This window comes from Strix uralensis, chromosome Z (genome assembly GCF_047716275.1).
Source record: "Strix uralensis isolate ZFMK-TIS-50842 chromosome Z, bStrUra1, whole genome shotgun sequence".
Taxonomy (NCBI): Eukaryota; Metazoa; Chordata; class Aves; order Strigiformes; family Strigidae; genus Strix; species Strix uralensis.
In genome coordinates this window covers 98,135,098-98,159,180 of record NC_134012.1, presented here as the reverse complement: position 1 = coordinate 98,159,180, position 24,083 = coordinate 98,135,098, and the positions used below count along the sequence as shown (strand labels likewise).

The window sequence follows — 24,083 nt, the reverse complement described above, 5'->3', positions numbered from 1 at the left end:
AAAAAAAAATTATGTGTCCTCCAACCCTGACATGACAAGAGAAAACAAAACAAGGGAGCAAAAGCCAATGATCTAGTAGATGTAGAGAGCGTGTCATCACCGTACTTCGCCAAAGAGAAGAGTCCAGGAAAAAGTACAATCCAGAGCCTGGACAGGGAAGAAGAAGAAAACCAGATTTCCCGATCAGTTCAATTCTACATGGTAATGGTCAACCAGATCCTGACAGGGACATCTCCTGGTGAAGGTGCCATCTGGAGGCCACTTACAGGCGTGTATCACATATGGAAAAAGAACTGATACAGAAAACAGTAAGTTTGGGGAATATTTTATGAAAAATAGGTGATGTTTACAAACAGAAGGCTACATGAACCCCTAAAAAATGAGCATGCTTGCTGGAAGGTCCCAAGTGTGCCATCCAACAGCAAGAAGAATAAGGCAGAAAGCTGCAGAAGTACAGTAAGAATTCCAAAATGTTTTAGTAGTGCAAATAAATAGAAAAAAGAAGTCAATCTTCTTCCACACAGGCCACTTCAGGGGAACAGTTTGCCGGGCTTTGGCAGCTCAAGAGTCAGCATATCAATCTGCCTTGAGAACTCTGCCTCCACAGCCTCCTAGCGGGAGAGAAAACCAAGAAGAATCAGTGACCATGAAACAGTTTTCTTACGTTCTTGTTAGACAAATGTAGCTACGATGATCTAACCTTGAGATATTATTAGCACTGATTAACCCAAATATCGAACCAGAAGCTCTCACTACTGTAAATGGCAGTAGTCTCCGTAGACAACTGCAGAGAAATCTCCAAAGCAGCTCAGTCGCCTTCGTACTGTACCCCAATGTGACATCAGACACCTTCAAGCTGAACAGGTACTCTCCAGAGGTGAGTATTCTGACCTGATAAAAGCCTCAAGCTGGGAAGGTAAGCTTATATTTCTGAATCAAAACCAAGTGGCTTACCAACCTGAGCGGTCCCATCTGAAAATGTACAAATACTCTCAAACAACTGTGATTTTTTGATCACAGCTTTAAGACTTATCACTGACTACCCTCTGCTTTATCTATGAGCCAGCAGACAGTAGCACAAAGAAATAAAGACAGGTTTTACGCTCAAACATGGCCCGGCTCACTCATAAAAGCTACGTATGAACTTCCCAAACAGCTTTATAGGAACATTTCCCAACAACTATGCCTGCAGACTAGACAAGCATGGATGAAATGGGCATTTCCTAGGGGAAGGTCCCCACTGCAGTCTACAAGGCAGCTCTTAAATAAAATATGGGCCCCCTCCGAGAGTTCAGGAGCAGCAAGGAAGGTTGTGGGACCAATGAGCTGCAACACAGCCGAGTGAATAAGCATTCTGACAGGTGAAGCAGACAAAATCCAGAGGGATACAGACACCTAATCCCCACTGATACTACTATGCCCAGCTGCCTTTGTAGCTTAGATACCATTCCTCCACCAGTTCCTACTACCAATATGCACAGCTTCTGCCTTACCAGAGCAAAATCTCCCTCTAGAGATCATTAAGACTACAATCTGAGGTAGATAAATCCACAGCCAATTAATATATACAGCTTGTTTTGGAATGACAGCAGTCATTTAAATCTCTGTGAAATATATAAAAAAAAAATCTTACCAGTTCTCGTTTTACTTCTTCAATCTTCACGTCTACAAGGGAAGAATTCTGGTGAGAGAAAATGGCATAAAAATCAGTATTTCAGTTGCAAACACAGAGTCCCTGCATCACTGCAAGAGTCTAATGATGTGCCGCAGGGGAATTCAGGGATAATGAAATCAGTTTTGCGTACACCCTTCATATGTAAAAGGTACTGACATCAAAAGCCTAGCATCAGTTTGGTTTGGGCAATCACATATTTTTCAAGAGTCTGGTATGGCCTAAAGTCTAAAAAAGCCTTCATTTTTAGCAATTTCCCAAACCTACCAATCAAGGAACTGGATTATAAACATATCCGTACATGAATCTTCCAAAGCACAATAAGCTTGCAGGGATGAATCGTCCTCCCTCCTTCTGCCTGCACCAGAAGTGAGGCTTCGGGGCTCCCCTGTCTCCACTGACGGCAAGATGGGAGGGAGCGGGTAACTGGAGAACCTAATCCAATTTGAACATCCAGCTTCACTTGAGGAAAGCTGTCGGCTGGCTCTTGGAGTAAGACGGATTTAAAAGAGAAGCAGTCCCACCCCTCTCCCTTCATCCTTTTCTTTTAGGAGGGAGACAGCAGCAGTTGTATGAAGGTGACGTGTTGAGAGGCAGGAACTCGATGCCGGGGCTAAGGGGGCGAAGAGAGAAGTGTGGCCCAGCAGCCAGGTCCCTAGTTCATAATATGAGAGATCTGATGAACTGCAGTTTCTGTGTGATTTTGGACAGGTCGCTCTGTTTCTCTCAGACCTCTATGCCCCATTTATAAAAACTGGAATAAATCCTTTTCACCTGTTACACAGTCAGGTCTGAGGCTAGTTCTGTTAAAGCCTGTGGGGTGCTCCGATGAGGAAGTAACAGGGGCCATATCAGGTAACTCAAATACAAAACTGTGAACTAGACAGTTACAACTATTTAATAAAACCAAAACCCATTCAACTATTCACACTCCAGTTTTTGCTATTTCTCCCCTGAGTGACAAATAGAAAAGTCTTTAATACTTGTCTGTAAAAGCAATGGCAATCTTCCAAAGGAGACTGGAAATACTTGGGTTTAGTGGTCCCAAATATCACAGGTGGCAATCTACAGACATTATACAAAGCCAAGGCCTTCTGTTTCATGGACTAAAGCCTTGTTTACCCATGATTTCTTTAAGCCACTGTGAAGTTGTTCACAAAATAACCCTTAACTGAAACAGTCTTTTGTAACAGGTGTTCTAATTTGAAAAGAGTAAAATTCTTTTTATAAAAGATGCTTCCCACAGCAGTAACTCCTAGCACAGGGACCAATAGTGACAGTAGCCAAAATATAAAATGAAGAAAAGATACACAGACAGGGGCTTTCAAAACTACTATTTAGTAACCTAAATGAGAAACTTGCATTTTCAGAGAGCTGAGTACCTAGCACCTTCAGGAGAAATCAAAGAAAGTGATGGAGCAGCCAGTAGTCACACATGCTAGAGTACTTGTTTAGGGGACAACGCCTACATTTGGCTATCTCTTCATAATCGTTCAAATCTTGCTCAGAGTTCCAACCTCTGCACAATGTGCTGTGTCCACCATATTGACAGCCTGATGACAGGTGTAGCTAATATACTGGTAAATCTCAAAAAAAATGTTATACTAAGGAATTTTCTTCCACATGTCTTAATTTCTAGCTAATTCACCTTGAGACTAAGGTCACCCAGCAAATCTGTGCATTCTGTTTGACAAAGTTTGCCTGGTAAGCACACTTAATTTCTTGGATTTGATTAATAAATAGATAGCCTTCTGTTTAAGTCTTCTGTTCACATCGTTAACAGACCTGTAGGACTGTCCACCAAAACCATCACAACAATATCCTTTCATTCTGAAGTCCATTGATGGCAAATACAATAGAAGAGTGGAAAAAATAATTACAGGAGTTAAATCTAGGTAGGAGTCCAGTTCCTTCTTCAAAGGCACAATTTCATCCTGCAGTTCAGCCACTTCCTGTGAAGAGAGCAAGGCAGATTATGTTCTGTAGTCTTACTTGTAGAAGTGATGTAAATAGTGAAACAGATCCAGTTACCTACAGCATTTCAGAATTCAGAGATATTGGTGACAGCTTTCACGATCTTTCTTAAAACCCATGGAAAACTAAAGAGCTGCTATTCATTCAGTTATCAGTCAGTCACACCCAGTTCAAATTTTATACAGAGGTATCAATTAATTTTCCTTCGATCTGAAGGAAATACACCTTTTCATACAGTTTCATTCTAGATACCTTTTTGTACAGTATAACCACCTGATCTCACCTCCCTGAGAGGGGATTTCAAATGAGACTCCACCAGACAAAGGACTGTCACTATCAAACTCACTGTAGGCCAGAGAGAGAACTGAGCCCCAAGGAAGGGGACACATTCTCATGCCTATGGCTTCTGTATGAAAACAGTTTTGCACATGCAGCAGCAGAAAGACTCCCCTTACACTTAGCACGGCTTTGCTCTGTTTACCTGGGGAAATAATTTCTCTTTGAGGCTGAAAACTGAGCACCTTCCACAGTCCTCAACTGTTTTGGAGTAAAAAAATGCACTCCAAAAAGTAATTTGTGCTGCCCAATTCACTGAGCTCTTGGCAAAATCAGGGAGTCAAACCTGCCCTTATGCTCAGGTTACAGAAGATGACAAGTCTAGAAAATTGCTTATGACTTCTGTCTGTAAAATTCCAACAGAAATTATTTTTGGTTAGTACTCTTCTGAAACACTGTGCCATGTAAACATTGCCACCCAGTGCTGGTTCATGAGAACGACAACGTAAGAATCAGGAACCCCATTTTCACGGTTCTTAACTAACATGCAGAAAAAGCTAGCAAAACTAATGAGGAGAAAGATTAAGTTCTCATTATAGTAATAACAAATGATATTAAAGCATGGTGAGTGCAGACAGAACCACACAAATACATGTTACATGTATAGAAATGCTTCAGCACGAAGGTGGAAAATCTATAGTTAGTAACTCAAGGAATGTGCTTCTTCCTTTAACAAATTATCCCACCGGGCTTACAATGCAGCTGAAAAATGTTGTATTTAAAGACACAAGAAAAAAAAGCACACCACGGTTCAGAATTTGGGTTTCACTTGACCTCCTCCCCTTGCTCTGAAGTGTCTGAAAGCAGGTTTATTTCACACAAACTAGAAAGAATCACCTGGGTCATTCCATCAAGTAATTGCAATACACAGGTAGCCACGGAACAGCATATAGTCCACAGAATATCCACTGTGCTTGTAACACGGATCACAAAGAGAGGAGGCAGATAACGGGCTGCCAATTTTCTTTCAGTGGCAGGGAATTTACTCCCTAGAAATTCTCTAGTAGGCTATATTCCCAATTACAGATGCAGAAGGAGAAGAGAGGGGAAAAAACAAAAGGCAACCAAAAAAAGGATTCCAACTGTTCCCCTCAACCAGTCCAGAAGGAAAGCTTCTTCCCAAGTCCAAAACAAGCCCATATCTAACCCTGAGGAAAAGGTACGACTTCAGCACCTGCAGATGCTTCTCAGTTTCTGGGAGAGACAAATCCATCCAACACACTCCAGTTCAGAGGTATCCATCTACAGAATTTTTGTTTGTGCTTCTCTTTACCATTAGTATTTGCCCAGGTAACCAGATAGCAAACTACATCTCCTGAAACCACCCCATAAACAAGCCTGGTCTGTACCACTGTAGAAACATCCCTCTTGTACCAAAAGACCCACCTTAGACAGCTTCATGAGTGACCCGTGTGTCAGTGTTTGGTCCAACCCTGTGGCAGCAAGCTTCTCCTGAAAACAGAAAAGGGTTAATTCATAACTGACCACAAAATATAGCAGGAAGGAGAAAGATTTTACCATTTCCCTAGGTTTCGATCTAAACAGACAAACAAGAACGCAGTTTTTCAACAACAGAAACGTGATTTGAACCACAGGTATAGCTGGTATATGAAATCAGCTGCTACTAAAATCTGTATCAAGAATAACAAGTCTCTCCAGAAAACTACTGGGAGAAGAGCACATGACAAGCCTGGGAAGAGGCTTCTCAGTAAAATGTTATCAACTCTTAATACAAGGTTTTCCATCTGATATTTGTCAAGGTATTGGACAGAATCCAAGTGTGAAATAAAGCATTCACATGTCATTCGTCAGGTAGAAAAGGTGAAAGAGAAGACAGAACAACTTCTGCCTTCTGTGTTTAATCATTCATTAATTTCAAAAAATGGCTATATTCAGAATTGTGACACAATTTACCTCAGTGAATCAGCTGCTCTACTGGTAGCTATCTGTATACTCTTATGTGACAGCACCTCGCAATAAGCACAAGACAGTCCAAGCTAAAACAGTTCTCAGTGAAAGAAGAGAAAGTGCCCTTGCATTGATCATGGGATGTCCTGGGGAGAGAGCATGAATACAGCAGAACAACTGAAGTGTAGTAACATATTGCCCTGTTAGTCCAGGACCTCCAGTCCTGGAGTTTAGGAAGCTCCTGGGATGTCTCTGTAACTAGACTTTTGGGCCCAACCAACCATGACTGAGCCATCCCATCACAATGTCTTGTTAGAAAATCCGTTCCATCTACCTCAGCATTCTTGATCTCCGATTTTAAATCCTGAGATTTCTTTTTCAGGAACTCCAAATTCTGCAATTGACTGTCAGCTTTGGCCGTTTCTACTTCCAGAAGTTCCTTTACTTTTTTAAGATCCCTTTAAAAAAAAAACACAAAAAGAAACAAACTTTTACATTCAAAGAGATATCACTATACAAATACTGCTTAATTATCTATGCTCAAGCTCTGTAATACAACCAACATGAGAAGGGAGAGAATGAAGAAAAACTTGCATTTCTTTGTGAGATTACCCAGTGGAAATGTCTGGAGCTGTTACATCCAGAGTTCTAAAGGCTAGGGAAAAAAGGCCAAGGGGAAGGCTATCTGCATAAAAGCAGAGCTCTCTGCATGATTTTCTAATTCAGTTAGAGACTTGCTATGCAAGCTAAACTTAAGATCACAGAGGGGGCCCATGGCAAACCGGCACAAAGTACACAGGTCTGGTACTTCTGCTATAAGCAGCACCAAAATTACTACTTTAAAAGACAAAAACAAGAAAATAATGAGACTGGAAGAGGGCTGTGGAGATCATCTAGGCCAATTCCCACTCAAGGCAGTGGTTGATCCTGCTATGCTTGGCAAAGCACTTCAGATTACATCCTCTAGGGAATAGACTTGATAAGAATTTTTCCTTTTTTCCCGTTTTATTTTTTATTTTTTTATTTTTTTTAAGTCTCTCACACACTGATTAAAGGAAATTCTTACCTGGGAACAGTTTTTCTTTTGCCTGGCTCCTTCACTCTGACTGCAGAGCCCACACTAAATGTGGTAAGAAAATCAGATTTGCCTTCAACCTCAGATGAAGGCAACTAGTGGAAGATGCCAGCCCACATCTGAAAACTGCCTGTAGACCATTTTTGGTTTAAAATAATGGATTTGATGGTACCCCAAATCTCTTTTGATTACTGAATGTGTCCATAGCACATGGCTTTTGACACATGCTTCCAAATACGTGGATTAGAGAAAACCCTGAAAATTCAGTTATGCTTGTTAGTTATCACAACCAGTCTTCCACATTTCACAGATCAGCAGTATTGCTTACATCTTTCCCTTTTCTCATCCATTACTCACTCCTTTAACTGTTTCTCCAGCATCAGCGCTCTAGTTAGTTTTCTCCTGAGGCTGCTCAATTCCCGTTCCATTTCTCTGTTTTCCAATTCTGTTGCATACAGCTCTGAAGTCATATCATTGATGGCACAGAAGAAGCTGGTGAAAAGAGATTCAGTGGGAATGTTCAGGAGTCAGCTCTTCTGAAACTCAGAATTATTATTATTTTCTGCACACTTTCTACAAATTACTTTTTTTTTTGTTCTCATATTATGAAACATCAGATAACCGCCAGCTATTTTAAAGGAGAAAAGTAAAGTAAGTCACTAAGGATATTTGCTTCCCTTAACCAACAAAGATTTCATCCAGAAGGGGAAACAGCCCAGCAATTCAAGTAGGAGGAAGTGAACAAGACCTGGCACTCCAGTGAATATAACCACTGGGTTTGGTATGATCAGATGCTCCCCTCCTGACTTGCCACACTGCCTTTGAGAGAAACTGTATTCAGTCCCTGAAAACACACATCCCTGAGACATGCCCAGCAGTATTTTAGTCTCTTCCCGGCCCGGTTTTGGTTGGGATAGAGCTAATTTTTTTAATCCTTCTTAGTAGCTGGAATAGTGCTGTGGTTTGGATTCAGTATGGGATTTGATGTGAGAAGAATACTGATAATGTACTGATGTTTTCAGTTGTTGCTGACAGATCAAGCACTTTTCAACTTCTCACATCCTGCTAGTGTGCAGGTACACAAGAAACTGGGAGGGAGCACAGCCAAAACAACGGACTCAAGCTGTCCGAAGGAATATTCCATATCATATAGCATCATGCTCAGTATATAGATAAGAGTTGATTGGGAAGCTCACTCTCGCTTCCAGGATTGTGGTTTCAGGATTCTCTCTTCTCTGGGATCACTAGCTGGGAATGGGCTGGGCATCGGTCAGCAGGTGATGAGCAATCACACTGTGCATTACTCATTTGTATTTTCTGTTATTTTTGTTATTACTATCATCATTATTATTTCAATTGTTAAATTGTTTTTATGTCAACTTACAAGTCTCCTTACCCCTCCAATTCTCTCCCCCATCCCCTGGGAGTGGGTAAGTGAGCGGCTGTGTGGTGGTTGGCTGCCAGAAGGTTTCGACCACAATTCCTCTTCCCAAATGGTTCAAAGCTGCTTGACCCTCCAGCTCAGGGGAAGAGCCGTAAGAGCCAAGCTCCTGAGCACTGCACAAAAATTGGATTCCAAGACAGATTTTGGCCCGCCCTTCCTGCCAGTGCTCAACACGAATGTGCTGTGTTATGGGTCAAAGCCAGGCTAGGGAGAGGGGCCCAGGAAGACCAGACTAACAGCTGCCATTTCTCTGTGGCTGAGAAAATCTTACGTTAACTGAGGTCAGAGAAGAGCGGGAAGAATGAGGAGCTGAGACTGAAAGACCAGTTACAGTTCCCCAGTTCTTGCCTAAGCAGTATGAAACTTGCTCTAGCTTGTGCTGCCTGGCACAACAGTCTGAGAGGCAGCATGCTGCAGCTGCTGACCACAAAAGCATGGGCAAAAAAAAAGAGGCATTTAACTCTGGTCGAGGCACTCCTCAGGCTTCAGAGGCTTCCTTTGCTGGGATAATCAAGAGTTAGAGCTTTCTGCTCAGTTCCTGTGTCCTCCAGAACTGCCCAAGGGGTGCAAAAGAAGGTGGACTAGTAAGATTGCTGGTGTGAAAGTCAAGTCTGAAACCACTGAATTGAAAAACCAGAGGGAAACAGCACAGACCATCGCCCCTGATGCACAGTGGGAAGAATTACCTGGCAAGAGAAGTGTCCTTTGTGTCAAGTATCATTGCGCTCTCTACCAGGATATTGAGGTAGTCGGTGCCTTCGGTGAACAGACTGGTTGGGGAAATATCCAGGGTTTCTAAGAGAACGCCCTGTAGATAGTTAGCTGGAAAACAAATAGAACCCCAAATAGTAATTTTTTTTTTATTACTGTACTTTTAATGCTTAGATGGGACTCTCTCAACACATGTGCTAAAAATGTATTATGGTCCCCTGAACCACTCACGTGCTCCAAAAAAAATACATTATCAAACACTGACTCTAGACAGCTCGAGCCTAATTTAATCACCTCACTGTTGTTTCAGATTCCTCAAGCGCTTTCCTTAACAGTGGATTAGCATCAGCTCAGACTTTTAAATCAGCTGTAGGGTTGCTTCCCTCTCTATCCAGCCAATATTTCAATGCTGTGCTACTCAGCCCAGCAGGCTAGGAGGTTTTAACAATTAATGTACTTGTTCATATTTACAGCCTGCTCAAGATGGCTTAAAAAAATGCTCTTTACCAACCTTATGTCACCATAAATTTTGCTGAAAGGCAAGCACGGGATGCATCGTAGTAAAAGCTATACCAGAACAAAAGCTTAGTTCATTCCAACTACTTTACGTACACACATATATATATATTTGCTCATAAGATTTTAACAAAGACAATCTTCAGGGTCACTAAGAAAAACTAACTTTGACGGAACTGAGAACTGGAGCTTCAAACTCACCTTCTGCATCATATTCTGCTGCCTTCTCCTTCATGTCTTCTATCAGCAAAGACACATCCCTGTCTCTGGCTTCATTGCATTCTGCGAGCTCATACAAGATATCAACTGTCTGTGTATTCACTTCATACTGTGGAACAGGCTCATCCCCATATATTTTCTTTAGCCATGCAGTAACCTGCCAGAGAAGGGAAAAAAAAGAGTAAATGGTCAAGTGAAACAACAGAAAATAGCTGACAGACGTGAGAAATGTAAAGTGCTGCAAGCTCTGCGTTCCTAAAGAATAACTCCTACTACATCAGTCGAAGCATGGGTGGAAAAAGGGGTGACAACTTCTTTTGTCCCTTCTTCAAATATCCTCTATAGTTTAGAAAACCATTACCCTTTTAATCTCCCTCATTCCTCTGGACACCTGCTTATCTCCAGGTGACAGAATTTTATCTTTTTATTCACGTGACCTGTTGTTTGCTACAGACACACTAATGATCCAAGAGATGTTAAATAGGCAGCTGGTAAAAACTGCATTAAAGCAGTGTGGGATAAAACTGCCCAACCCATGATCAGTGGGACCTCTCCCTACAGGCTAGCGGGGCAGAAAGGGTTACTACAGTAGGCAGGCATGAGCCCTGCAGAGCAGAGTTTTTACCACTGAAAAGGTAAGAAATAGGAGAGATCAATGCAGTGCTCTCAGGTGGTATAGAAAGACTAGCTTATGACTGATACTTGAACACATGAAAGTTCAACACTGAGGTAACAAATTCTTCTCCAAAGCTATCTAAGCAACCTGATGGAAAAGGACCCAGCCTTATAACTTAAAAAGACATTTCTTTCTAGTATGTCCTTCTTTATGCAACCAGCATACCAGCATCTCAGCTACATACACTGTACACAGTAAACATCACCCTGAACTATTCTGGGGAGAAAACCATCAAGCCCTTAGAAGCAAACAGTACTGATTATATGTAAATGAAAACTCTAATACTGCAAGAAAGCCAAGATTGTGAACAAAGGATGAATTACATAGAATCACACCATAGAATGGTTTGGGCTGGAAGGAGCTTTAAAGATCATCCAGTCCCAATCCCCCCTACCACAGGCAGGGACACCTTTCACTAGCCCAGGTTGCCCAAAGCCCCATCCAACCTGGCCTTGAACCCTTCCAGGGAGGGGGCAGCCACAGCTTCTCTGGGCAACCTGTGCCAGGGCCTCACCACCCTCACAGGGAAGAATTTCTTCCTTAGGTCTCATCTAAATCTGCCCTCTGTCAGTTTAAAACCGTTCCCCCTCGTCCTATCCCTACTCCCCTGATCAAGAGTCCCTCCCCCCTTTCAGTCCTGGGAGGCTGCTCTAAGGTCTCCCTGGAGCCTTCTCTTCTCCAGCTGAACCCCCCCAACTCTCTCAGCGTGTCCTCACAGGGGAGCTGCTCCAGCCTCCCGAGCATCTTTGTGGCCTCCTCTGGTCCCGCTTGAGCAGGTCCGTGTCTTTCTGATGTTGGCGCCCCCAGAGCTGGACCCAGCACTGCAGGGGGGTCTCACCAGAGCGGAGCAGAGGGGCAGAATCCACCCCCTCACCCTGCTGCCCACACTGCTCTGGATGCAGCCCAGCACACGGGTGGCTTTCTGGGCTGCTGCTGCTGGCTCACAGTCAATTTTCCATCCACCAACCCCCCCAAGTCCTTCTCCTTGGGGCTGCTCTCCAGCCACCCCTCGCCCAGCCTGGATTTGTGCTTGGGATCGCCCCGACCCATGGGCAGGACTTTGCACTTGGCCTTGTTGAACTCCATGAGGTTTGCCCGTCCCCCCTCTCCAGCCTGTCCAGGTCCCTCTGGATGGCACATCCCTTCCCTCCAGCGTGTTGACAGCACCACACAGCTTGGTGTCATCAGTGAACTTGCTGAGAGGGCCTCGATCCCACTGTCCATGTCACCAACAAAGACGTTATTAAACAGTGCTGGACCCAACACCGATCCCTGAGGTATGCCACTCTCTCCAGTGACAAAGATTTGAAAGGCAAAAGATCTTCATAATCCAGCATCTTAAACCACCAGGGAGGTTATACTTAAAAGGTCTGTGAGCTCAGACTGTTATCTAGTAGGTAGTAGTGGACAAACACAGACTTTGCTGGTGCAAAATCCACCCAGCAACCACGTCTCGCCTGTCCCCCAACCCTTAAAGGAGCAAGAAAGCGACACGGGCTCCTTTCTAGAGTTAAACCGCGCACACCAGACCGCCAGACGGGCGGAGCGACAACGGCCAGGCCTCCGCAAAACCTTCAGCGCAACCATCCGGATGCCTCGTGCGGAAGGACTGAGGAAGACCCTCTCGGGAGAACGCGACGAGGGTTCCGATAAAGCGCCGGTACCTTGCCCACCCCGGGGCGGGGGGGCACGGCAGCCGCCGCGCCCGGCACCACCACCCCCCCCTAGGCCGGGCCGGCAGCGAGGGGGCAGGCGCGGGGCAGCTGGGCCCGGCCTAAGGCAGCCCTAGGATAGGGCCACGGCGTGTGCCCCCCTCGCTCCCGGAAACCCCGCACCGTGAGAGCCGCGGCCCAGCCCGGCCGTTACCCGCCGGAGCTTCTCCTCCAGAGCAGCCGCAGCCGCCTCCGGGTCCTGGTTCTGCGCCTGTTGTTGTTGTTGTTCTTCTTCTTCTTCCCATCCCTCTTCTTCCCATCCCTCTTCTTCCCATCCCTCTTCTTCCCATCCCTCTTCTTCCCATCCCTCTTCTTCCTCCTTCTCCTCTTCTTGCTCCTGCTTCTGCTCCTGTTCTTGCTTCTGCTTCTGCTCCTGCTGTCCCTGTCCCTGTCCCTGTCCCTGCTCCTCCTCCACCTCCATGGCCGCTTCCTATCCCGGCTTCCCCCGCGCGCCGCGGGGGCTCATGGGACCGATGGGCCTGGGGGGCGGGGGCGGGGCCCCGCAGGACCTAGTTGCTAAGTTTTAATTCTTGAAACACAAGAGAAAATAATTAAGAAAACCCCACTCCAATTCAACGAGCTGCAGTGAACGCTTTTACCAAAGTGGATTTAAATGCCTTAAATGTTTTGAAAGAATTCGCTTTCTGTTATACCCTTATGCCCTTATATATTTTTAAGAAAATAGTCTTGAATCAGTAAAATAACTTGAGGGGATTTTTTTTTTTTTTATGGAATTGTATGTTTCATGTACTTTATAAAGCAAATTACAAATAAAGACCTATAAAACCCTTAATCAAAAAAGTCATGAATCATATTTTAAGTTCAAGTGTAAACATTGAAACCTGAATAGTTTGCATATCATTGCTTACATAAATTCATATAAAAAATGTAGTCCTTGTCAGAAAATACACCATAAAAACACATCTTCTGAGCCAAACAATTCCAAGGCACCACCTTTCTTTAGCAACATAGCCAAAGTACAAAGGCACAAGACTTAGATAATTTAAATCAACGTGGGTTTCTTTTCAGGCAGTTTTAAAGAATTTAAAGTGGAAAGGAAATGGAATTAATGTTTAATAATGGAAATAATCAGCATGAGAAACATTGCTGAAGCATCATGTTTGACACAACACATGCCAAAATAATTGTATTTTTGCTTAACCTTTTCACTTAACCTTTTCAATTCCCAGACAGGCCTGCTGGGATCTCTGCTGTACCAACTGCTCTGGATGACCAGTGGCACATGATCACACTGTGCCTGCTCAAGTTTCAGCACTTTCTCTCCCCAGCAGGTTAAATCCTACATCCTACCTATGGGGCTGTGCTGCACTTGGGTCACAACAACCCCCAGCAGCGCTACAGGCTTGGGGAGGAGTGGCTGGAGAGCTGCCAGTCAGAGAGGGACCTGGGGGGGTTGATTGACAGCCAGCTGAACATGAGCCAGCAGTGTGCCCAGGTGGCCAAGAAGGCCAATGGCATCCTGGCTTGTATCAGCACTAGCGTGGCCAGCAGGGACAGGGAAGGGATCTCACCCCTGTGCTCGGCACTGGTGAGGCCACCCCTCGATGAGTTGGGTTCAGTTTTGGGCCCCTCACTCCAAAAAGGCCATTGAATGACTCGAGCGTGTCCAGAGAAGGGCAACGGAGCTGGTGCAGGGTCTGGAGCACAGGTGTGATGGGGAGACCTCATGGCCCTCTACAACTCCCTGAAAGGAGGGTGCAGAGAGGGGGGATGAGTCTCTTGACCCAAGGAACAAGCACCAGGACAAGAGGGAATGGCCTCAAGCTGCGCCAGGGCAGGGTCAGACTGGCTCTTAGGAAGGATTTCTTTGCAGAAGGGGTTGTTGGGCGTTGGAATGGGCTGCCCAGGGCAGGGGGGGAGTCCCCATCCCTGGAGGGGTTGAAGAGTCGGGTTGACCCAGTGCTGAGGGATCTGGTGGAGTTGGGAACGGTCAGTGTGAGGTTCATGGTTGGATTGGAGTATCTTCAAGGTCCCTTCCAACCGAGATGATTCTGTGATTCTTCTGTTACCAGCAGTTGCTATGGGATGGACTGGACAGAAGCACGAGCACCCAGAGCTCCCAGAAGAGGGGGGACACCCTGCCCTGATGCCTGCAAGCAGTTGGTGCCTGCAAGTTGAGGCCTGTAACAATTCGTGATAAGAGAAGCGATCCATTATACCTTAAATATCACAGAATCACAGAATCATCTCGGTTGGAAAAGACCTTGAAGATCATCTAGTCCAACCATTAACCTAGCACTGACTGTCCTCAACTACACCATATCTCTAAGTGCTATGTCAACCCTACTCTTAAACACCTATTCATAAATATTAGGAAGTTCTTTTACCAAACAATGTTTAACTTTGTATTTAACAAGGCCTGAGTGATTCAAATGTACAGAGAAAATATCCTAACCTTGAGAATAGACACATCCTGGCAGAAATACTCAAACAAGGCGAGTAAGAAAGAATAGCTTGGCCAGACAACAGAGTTGCAAAACATCCAAGGAGAAGAAATTACAGAATCCCAGCATCATCTGGGTTGGAAAAGCCCTTGAAGATCCTCCAGTCCAACCATGAACCTCACACTGACCGTTCCCAACTCCACCAGATCCCTCAGCGCTGGGTCAACCCGACTCTTCAACCCCTCCAGGGATGGGGACTCCCCCCCTGCCCTGGGCAGCCCATTCCAACGCCCAACAACCCCTTCTGCAAAGAAATCCTTCCTAAGAGCCAGTCTGACCCTGCCCTGGCGCAGCTTGAGGCCACTACCTCAAATTGTCCTTAAAAGACTTGTGACCGTCAAAGGGGAAAATGGAGTAGGCAGCTAACTCCCCAAACGGCCACCCGAGACCCCCGCTCATGTGTAGTGTAGTTTTGCAATGCCAGCAACATGTAAATGTAGTTGATAGGTGGAAAATGTATGAATATTCATGTTTTTAAGGTATATAAAGGGTGAACTCTTGTTTTAGTGTGTGCACGTTAGCTGGAATGATCCCCCGTGCATCCAGCGCCGCAGTAAAGAACGCCTGCATTCTAAAACTCCAAAACCACTCTTAGGGAGTTCCTCTACCGTGTTTTACAGTCCCAGCCCCACACCGCCGCTCTCCGCCCCACGCTCTCTCACGCCTTCCCCACGGCCCCAGCCCCAGGCTACCCCCCAGCCCTCACACCCCGCCCTCCCGCGCCCCGCCCCGCCCCTTCCGCCCGCCGAGATCCACCTCAAGGGCACCTACGGCAAGGGTTTTTTTTTCTAAAAGCCCCGTTTCGAGTAGGTGCATTTACACGTTCCCTTCTCGCTGCCAGGCGCAGGGAGGGGGAGCGCGGCGGGACGCCTGAGGGGGCTGGGGGCGGCGGGGAAGCACTTCCGGGTCTCCCCCCACCTCCCGCGCCGTGGGCGTGGTCTCGGCGCCTCTAGGGGCGGAGCGCGCCGCCGCCATTTTGTGGAGAAAGCGAGGGGCCGGCAGCTGCATCCCGTCAGCTTCGGTCTTCTCCGGAGGAGCCGCCGCCGCCATCATGCTCTCCGCCCGCATGGCTGCTGCCCTCGCCCGCTCCCTGCCGCGGCAGGCCGGCCTGGTGAGCGCGTCTTCTCCTCGGCGGGGAGTGGGGGGCGGGCGCCTCCACCGCCATCTTGAGGGCCGCGGTGACATTGAGGGGCCGCGGCCTCCCGGTGTTGGGAGTCTGGGTGCGTGGGGGGCTCGCCTCAGCGCTGGGTGGTAGCGGGGCCCGACCTCCTGCTGAGGAGGGGCGCTGTCCTCACTTGGGAGGTGGAGGGGTCGAGGGGACGGAGTGTCCTTCCCCAAGGATGCGGATTGGCGCTGCTGGGGTTGAGGGTAATGTCTGAACGCTGCTAGATCGGGGTTAGGGATTTGAGCTGCGAGGCTTTGTCAGGTGACATTTTTTCCCCCCCTGTTTGTGGGGAGAGCAAGGGTGCGAAGATCTGTTAGGACCCAGTCCCGGACGGTGTCCCCTGTGAAGGTGAATGGAGGAGAGGCCTGCCCTGACTTTCAGAGAAACAGCGTTAACGCTGCATAGGACTGTACTGGCAGCTTTCCTTGGGGTGTAGGATTATAATCTTTGAATGCATTCATCATCACAGATACCTTTTTTTTTTCCTGCTATTGTGTACGTTCTAGCCGTACTTCAGAAATTCTGCAGTTAAATTTTTCTTGGCAAAGCCAACCGTTAGAAGACACATTTGTATTTCTCCCCTATGCAGAAGAACCATGAGGGGTGTGTTGATTTCTTTATGCCTCGAGATTATGATGTTCAGCACAAAGGTGGCAAATGAGGGGAGGCGTTGCTTTGGGAGCTGCTGCAGTGCTATGGTGGTGACATCAGTGCAATGCAGAAAAATGCAGCGAGTAATGTGGAGCAATCTCCTTTACATCTGTCCTTGCTTAGCAGTGCTGGACTTGGTTCCATAACTACAGCTTGTGAATGCAGTGCTGTGAAGCTCAACTCAAAACCGAGACACCTTAAATACATAGGCTCATGATCAAAAATTTCACTGTGTTCTCTCGTAACATTTTTTTTGAATGATTGAGGAAATCTCACTGTTACTGAAGCAATTACTTATTTTAGATTTCCAGAAACACTCTGGGTGCCGCATTTGTTGCTACAAGAAACATCCATGGCTCCAAAACATGCTTTCAGAAAACTGGTGAGTCTAAAGGTCTTCGTATAAGAATGCGGTTTAAGAACTTGCTCTATCAGACAAAAAGGGGTTTGAATATGAAGTGTGAAGGGGGTGCGTGTCAGTTGACAGAATGCTTGAGGACATTTATGTAGTGAAAGTATTTAACAGTGAACATCTGTTACACAGTCACGTCCAGGAGACTTCATTTCAATAATTATACCCAAACCAATGCAGTGGTCGCGTGTCAGTTGGCTTATACAGCTTACCTGCTTCACAAGATTCGATTCGGTCTTCAGCTCTTGCAGAATTATTTGAAAGAACGCCTCAAAAGTCCAGTTTCCTGTCTTGTTTGTAACAGCATGAGGGAACAGATGTCTTTTCCAGGCCTGCTGGGGTTTGACCTTGTGTCCTTGAGTATAAATTTTTTGCTGTCAGCATCTTGGTGTTTAGAGAAGGCAGCGGCACTGTATAGCTGTATTTTTGGTAGTGATTCATGTACAGTTTTTGAAGTGGCTTAGGGTGATTAAAGGTGTTATTATGAAATAACAGTTTCACAGTATTATTTATTGCTTCCTAGCAGAGGAAATAAGTTTTTGGAGGTACACCACCAAACAAATTTGAGGAAGATGAAGAATACAGTTTTATAGCTTATATTGAACAGCTTGCTCCTTAAATATATTGAGTTCCTTTAAATGTATTTGGATCTTGGACTACAAATCAGTTGACAGGGTGTTTTGGTGCCTCCAGTCTGAGTAAATGCTCTGCAAGTGGAGCTGGCATGTCTGTTCTTTGTAAGCTAAGGCTAATGATTTAATCTAATTGCTTTCTGGGGAGAGGGATTGCTAATAGTGTAGGACATAATGAAGGAAATCAATAACTAAACAGCCATCAGTGTTTTGGTTGAAGCTGGCTTGTAATGATGTGTTGAAGCTGCTTTTATTGGCTGTGTAAGTAACAGAAGCTGTTACTTATCTTGCACATCCTGTGTAAGGGAGAGTGTTGCTTGCTAGACCTTGTGGCATACCTGAGGAAGGGTACCTTGGCTTGTGAATTCAAGACAAGCTTACTGAATTCATACTGTGCCTTAATGTGCTAAACGTGATTTGAAACACCTCTCTCCAGGTACTGCTGAGGTATCCTCTATTCTTGAGGAACGTATTTTGGGAGCCGACACTTCTGCTGAACTTGAGGAGACTGGCCGTGTGCTCTCAATTGGTGATGGTATTGCTCGTGTGTATGGTCTAAGAAATGTTCAAGCAGAAGAAATGGTTGAATTCTCTTCTGGACTGAAGGTAAGCTTTCACTAAAGCGGTTTGTTTAGCCTAGAAATACAAAGAAGACTTTTTTTACAGAGAACACGAGACTATGCTTGGATCTGCCAGTGTGGACCTTTTACAGACTTCATTGCAACTTTAATACGTAGTAACTAGTTGAAATAACACTACAAAAAGCAAATACTCTTTGAACTTATAACACTTTGCTTTCAATATCAATATCTGGTTCTTGGCCAGCACTTGAGCTTTATTTGTCTTCATCTAGAAAGTATAAGGACGAATCTGGCATTGGATTTTTTTCTTTGGTTTCAGGCTGGGTTTTCTGTTTACTGTTGTATAATAGCCTCTCTGCTCTAATACAGTGTGCAGTTTGCTGACTTCTTACAGTCCTAGGAATAGACGAAAGTGAAAAAGCTGTCTGGCTGTTCAGAGAGTTCTGCAACGGCTCTTCCAGTATTTTTAATGACCTAACTCGCCTTAGGCAGAGAAGCAGCAAGTGCTTTTCCCATGTCCAATTCCTAGGCAAGAGAGAAATTTTGTATTTGAACCTTGCTTATCATTTCTGTCCATTTTAGAGACATAAATGACTGAACACTAGACTGCTGCAGGTATAATTATGTAGTAAGCTGAAGGCTTAGGCAGGTTCTGTAACCAGTATGGAAGAACATACACACGTTGCGCATAAAAGCAGAACATTGACTGTTGTTACAAATGAAGATTAAAGTAGGTTATGTTGGCTATTCTACACTGTAGAATAATCACATCAGTATTAAACTATTAAAATTATCATAAATGTCGGTGTGGGTTTTCTCAGGATAATGTGTTCTTTGTCCTAGGGTATGTCCTTGAATTTGGAGCCCGACAATGTTGGTGTTGTCGTGTTTGGTAACGACAGACTGATCAAGGAAGGGGATGTTGTGAAGAGAACCGGTGCCATCGTGGATGTTCCAGTTGGGGAAGAGCTGCTGGGCCGTGTTGTAGATGCCCTGGGCAATCCAATTGATGGGAAGGTAAGTGTAGCTAGGTGCTTACTACCTCTGCGTGTATCTACGTGATGCAGACTGCAACAGGTTTTTTCCTGTCTTTTAAGGGTGCTATTACATCGAAGACACGCAGAAGAGTTGGCTTAAAGGCCCCTGGGATCATTCCCAGAATCTCTGTGCGTGAACCTATGCAGACTGGTATTAAGGCTGTGGACAGCTTGGTGCCAATTGGTCGTGGCCAGCGTGAGCTGATCATTGGTGACAGGCAGACCGGGTAAGTTAAATGCCAAAGCTAAAAATGTTCCCTTAAACAGAGACTTGAGTACAGCATGCACCGATGTACAAAGCTGAATACGGAACTGTGTAGAGCTTGGGAGAATCGTAGCTGCTTAACTTACAAACCTCTGTCTTACACAGGAAAACTTCAATTGCAATTGACACCATAATCAACCAGAAACGATTTAATGATGGAACAGATGAGAAAAAGAAGCTGTACTGTATCTATGTTGCCATTGGCCAGAAGAGATCTACTGTTGCTCAGCTGGTGAAGAGGCTCACTGATGCAGGTATGGATTTTTGAAGATGGTTGAACCTGGCAACTAGTGACATCCTGTTCTCATTATAATGCTGAGTATCACTATGATCTCTCCTAGCTGCAAATATAGACAGAATTATTCTTTTATTAAATGAGTGAACTACTGTCTTTTGTGGACAAGAAATCTTTCTAGGTATTTGGGGAATAAAGCCTCCTCTTTGCTACATCACATTAGAGGACAAGTGTGAGGCCCCAAAACTGCTGAATTGCTTCCAGAAGAGTCACACTGTTGTGGTTTTTTTTTTTCAGCAGAGTTGAGAGCTTCCTCTTGGCAGTCAGGCAGGCCTGATGACAAGCTATGGCCTACAAGTATTTATGGACTTGGTGTTCGTTTTCATATGTATGCAAGTCTGTGTGAATGGCGGTTGCAAATTTAGTGCAGAGACTTTACTGCCAAAACATAGACTTTACTGCCCAAATGTAAGGGATTAAATAACATCTTTTCAGAAAGAGGGATCTCACTGACCAATGCTGTGTGTGTAACAGAGCTCGCAGGACATCAAGCACCTTAATTCTTGCCTGCTGGTCAAGCAGAGTCATACCTAGCAGGAAAATCAACCCATTGTTTGGTACTTTGCCAAAAAAGGTAGTATCTACTTGCAGAAACTAGAAAATCACAGACTTTAAGGCTGACTTACTTCTAGTAGCTTAGTGGAAGTTTAAACTTAATTTTTAATGGGAAAGAAGTCTGCAGGCGTTAGACATTAGCTTCCACAAGCTTGCTCTTGAAACTTCTTGAGTTGAGCTAATGGATGTGTTAATCTAGTATGGCATTCTTTCCTGTAACAGTGTAATGATGCTGCCTGGGCATGCTTTGGCAACTAGCACTTCAGATGCTTATTTGCTGATGACGGACATGATGAGGTCTTACACTGAGTGGTGTGTGTCTCCCAATTCTTTCCAGATGCCATGAAGTACACTATTGTGGTGTCTGCCACAGCATCCGATGCAGCACCCCTTCAGTATCTGGCTCCCTATTCAGGCTGCTCCATGGGGGAATACTTCAGAGACAACGGAAAACACGCGTTAATCATCTATGATGACTTATCCAAACAGGTAGGAAACACTGTTTATAGGCCTTATAGTCTAGTGTTGGTGTTTGTAGCTGTAAGATAACTTCAGGTTTAGAAATTCAAAATTCTAAACGAGCTACTGAATGAAGTCTGAAAGCTTTCTTTATACCACGCAGGCTGTTGCCTATCGTCAGATGTCTCTGCTGCTGCGTCGTCCACCCGGTCGTGAAGCTTACCCGGGTGACGTGTTCTACCTGCACTCTCGCCTGCTGGAGAGAGCTGCCAAAATGAACGATTCCTTTGGAGGTGGCTCTCTGACCGCCTTGCCTGTTATCGAAACGCAGGCTGGTGACGTGTCTGCTTACATTCCAACCAATGTCATCTCCATCACCGATGGACAGGTGGGACATTTCACATGCCAGTACTTCTGGGTAACGTACTGGCAGGTCTCTGAGGAGGCTTCCAAGCCTCTGACCAAGAGAATAAAACAATTTTCTCCTACAGATCTTCTTGGAAACTGAGTTGTTCTACAAAGGTATCCGTCCAGCCATCAATGTCGGTCTGTCTGTGTCCCGTGTAGGTTCAGCTGCTCAGACCAGGGCTATGAAGCAGGTAAGCATGAAACTGCTGCTCTTCCTCTTGCTAGAGACAAGTAGTGTGTAGGCTTTCCAACCCATTACACACCAAAGAATTGTGAATAGAGAGGGAATAAAGCTTTGTATTCCTTAGCGTTATGAAATTACAAAAGAACAAACTTTGGGGATCTGATGCTTCCATTGCCTGCTGAGAGAGGATGGAGAAAGGAAAAGAGTATCTGCGTAAAGATGTAGGACCGTTAGGTTTCAGTATGCTGAACTGGGTACTGATCTAGCTAGAAGTAGAGAATGCTTCTTTAACCCTATGCTTTTAGTCCAGTTACGGAATTAGAGAGCTTTAAGATCAATTGTCACCATTTTAGGGAGGAATAGGATGCTTCTGTTAAAAGGCCAAGTAGGCATGAGATTTTTAGAAATGCATATAATCATCTGTCAGAATCTGGAGATTGACTTGGCTGGTAATGCCAGGCAAAGTGACCTGTGACAGCTGTCTGCTGGAGATAACCTGAAAACTACCAGACTCGTTTAAAAGGTGGTCAGAGTCGGTCTGACCTGTGTCTTGTGTTGTAGGTGGCAGGTACCATGAAGCTGGAGTTGGCTCAGTATCGTGAAGTAGCTGCCTTTGCTCAGTTTGGGTCTGATCTGGATGCTGCCACGCAGCAGCTGCTGAACCGTGGGGTACGTCTGACAGAGCTGCTCAAGCAAGGACAGTACGGTGAGTGTCTTGGACGTCACGAGTCTGCATTGCTCATGTGCCAACGAGGTTGGTCTTCGTGGCTTGAACCGTGCTGCGTATGTGCAGCTGATCTTCAGAGGATGTAAGAGTTACCAGCGGCATCAATGCTTGCTTTTCTGCAGTTCCCATGGCTATTGAGGAGCAGGTTGCAGTCATCTACGCTGGTGTCAGAGGTCACTTGGACAAGCTGGAGCCCAGCAAAATCACTAAATTTGAGAGTGCTTTCCTAGCTCATGTGCTGAGCCAGCACCAGGCCCTCCTCTCCACGATCAGGTATGATGATTTATCTTACTTCATCCCAAGGGTGTTGGCTTGATGGCTGGAGTGCACATAACAGTCACGGGACTGTTAATTTAGCGTATCCTAGAACGTCAGCCCTTAGGCTGCACCAGAGGTGGAGGATAAATCAGCCTGCCTGCTGTCCCTGCACTGCTGTCCAGAGCTCAGCCTCGTGTCTTCAGGTTTTTTTCTTAGGAAATCCAGCCGATACTTAAAATGAACCTACTTGCATATCTCTCCTCTCATCTGATGCTGAAATCCCTTAGTCTACTCAGTTCCCATTTTTTTGTCAGCTTTAAGCTGTTGCAGTACTGCGCATTAAGCGCTGCTGACTGCCTTCCCTCCTGCTGAGGGGACTCTTGGGGACTGAGTATTTCCATCGTCCTGTTCTGTAAACTGGTGCTGGCTTGTTCTGTCATGAGTCACGTCATGTGCTTTCCATCTCTGAGGCACAGCTCTGCAGGAGGCAGAGCCTTCAGCTACCTACAACTGTTTTGAAAGTGTTGACGTACCTTAGTTCTTAAACGGGACTGATTTTATCAGGAGAAGGGGTTTTACGTTGGTTTCAGTGGCGCAGCTTTGTGCATCAAACAGAAATGTGTTAATTCATCTGCTATTTTTGTTAGAAATTGGAAGGTTCATTGTAAAGTTTTTGGGTTTTTTGCCTTAGTCAGGGTTTGACCATATATCTGTTCCTGCATCAGAAGTTTAACTAAATTCTTCCAACAGGGCTGAAGGGAAGATCTCTGACCAGACAGAAGCTAAGTTGAAGGAAATAGTCACAAGTTTCCTGGCTACTTTTGAGGCATAAACTCTAAAACTGTTCAACCAGATCAGGCTGTTGTGATCCTGTGCTCCAGCTCCATCAAAGACTTAAAAGTATATGCGACTTGAATGTACAGATCTCAGTGAGAATAAAAGTTTCCATGTAAAAAGGCTTGTGTATTCTGTTCTGAATTATTGTGTGTGAGCAACACAGAGTTAAACTGCCCTGGACGTGCTCCTGCTAAAGGAACTCTGAGAAATCAGGGGCCATCTTAGCTGTGGGTTCGTCCTCAGGTGGCTGATGGGGCCTGTGCTGAGCCGTCCTCTCTGTCCTCAGAGTCCCAACCTGCTGTTACAAGCAGCAACAAAAACTTCATCCAAGCCCTTGACCCCTGTGCCAGGCTAACGAGCTTCTCTATTGATGGCTTCAGTGCCACGGGATGTGAGCTGTGGCTTCTGCGGTACAGCAAAAAATAAACATTTTGAGTCCAGAAGTCTGGGAAGGGCTGGCGCGTTGGAGGCGTGCTGTGCTCCTGGGGGAGGGCTTCCTGCAGAGTTCCTTCTGTCTTCCACAATCTTCTTCACAGAGCTCCGGCACTGGTGCCTGGGAGGCTTTGGCATGCTGCGGTGCAGCCTTTTTTGCTCTGCCTGCCCTGCTGTCCCTTGTCCCTTCCAGGACAGCTTTTCACTTGCTGCTCAATCCCTGCACAGCGACGACACCCCAGGTACCCGGTGTTGCTCTGTTGTGTTTTACTTTACACGCTGCTGTGGTTAGAAAGCACTGAGCTCAGGGGCGTCTTAGTCCAAAATTGCACAGGGATGTGAAAGGAACCAGTGTTAGAAAACTTTTAGGATATCATTAATAGCTGGAATAATTAATAAACAGATATTGTTTTATAGGTTTAATAGAGCACAGATGCTCTAGGAACAGTACTGACAGTTCAATGCAGTATGCACAGG

General features: G+C 45.4%; 2 protein-coding genes across 4 annotated transcripts; one reads left to right on the top strand and one right to left on the bottom strand.

Moving 5' to 3' along the window:
- Positions 1-309: 309 nt before the first annotated feature.
- Positions 310-12,676, bottom strand: HAUS1 (HAUS augmin like complex subunit 1). Of its 3 annotated transcripts, none has more exons than XM_074855765.1 (9): positions 12,398-12,676; positions 9,838-10,012; positions 9,096-9,231; positions 7,323-7,457; positions 6,225-6,348; positions 5,369-5,434; positions 3,458-3,624; positions 1,634-1,681; positions 310-611 (listed from the first exon to the last, which is right to left on the bottom strand). In XM_074855765.1, the coding sequence occupies exons 1-8, from the start codon at positions 12,662-12,664 to the stop codon at positions 1,666-1,668; spliced, it is 1,086 nt and encodes a 361-aa protein (XP_074711866.1). In that variant the 5' UTR covers positions 12,665-12,676; the 3' UTR covers positions 310-611; positions 1,634-1,665. The 3 variants fall into 3 exon arrangements, with proteins under 3 accessions (XP_074711866.1, XP_074711865.1, XP_074711867.1); XM_074855764.1 differs by having other exon boundaries at positions 3,553-3,624; XM_074855766.1 differs by having other exon boundaries at positions 3,553-3,624; positions 9,096-9,204.
- A 2,985-nt stretch (positions 12,677-15,661) lies between these two features.
- On the top strand, positions 15,662-23,295 carry ATP5F1A (ATP synthase F1 subunit alpha). Its single transcript, XM_074855814.1, has 12 exons — positions 15,662-15,819; positions 16,828-16,906; positions 18,005-18,174; positions 18,993-19,166; positions 19,247-19,413; positions 19,557-19,705; positions 20,639-20,790; positions 20,924-21,148; positions 21,252-21,359; positions 21,914-22,058; positions 22,202-22,352; positions 23,088-23,295. Exons 1-12 carry the CDS (start codon positions 15,760-15,762, stop codon positions 23,167-23,169), a joined length of 1,662 nt encoding a protein of 553 aa, XP_074711915.1. The 5' UTR covers positions 15,662-15,759; the 3' UTR covers positions 23,170-23,295.
- Positions 23,296-24,083: the final 788 nt, after the last annotated feature.

Coding starts and splice junctions, on each gene's coding strand:
- HAUS1 (XM_074855764.1), bottom strand. CDS start 12,664: ATGGAGGTGGAGGAGGAGCAGGGACAGGGACAGGGACAGGGACAGCAG. Junction 5,435..6,224: donor CGGAGATCAAGAATGCTGAG/GTAGATGGAACG, acceptor TTCTGTTTTCAG/GAGAAGCTTGCTGCCACAGG. Junction 1,682..3,552: donor CCTACCTAGATTTAACTCCT/GTAATTATTTTT, acceptor TTCTCTCACCAG/AATTCTTCCCTTGTAGACGT.
- ATP5F1A (XM_074855814.1), top strand. CDS start 15,760: ATGCTCTCCGCCCGCATGGCTGCTGCCCTCGCCCGCTCCCTGCCGCGG. Junction 18,175..18,992: donor AATTCTCTTCTGGACTGAAG/GTAAGCTTTCAC, acceptor TCTTTGTCCTAG/GGTATGTCCTTGAATTTGGA. Junction 21,360..21,913: donor AGACCAGGGCTATGAAGCAG/GTAAGCATGAAA, acceptor CTTGTGTTGTAG/GTGGCAGGTACCATGAAGCT.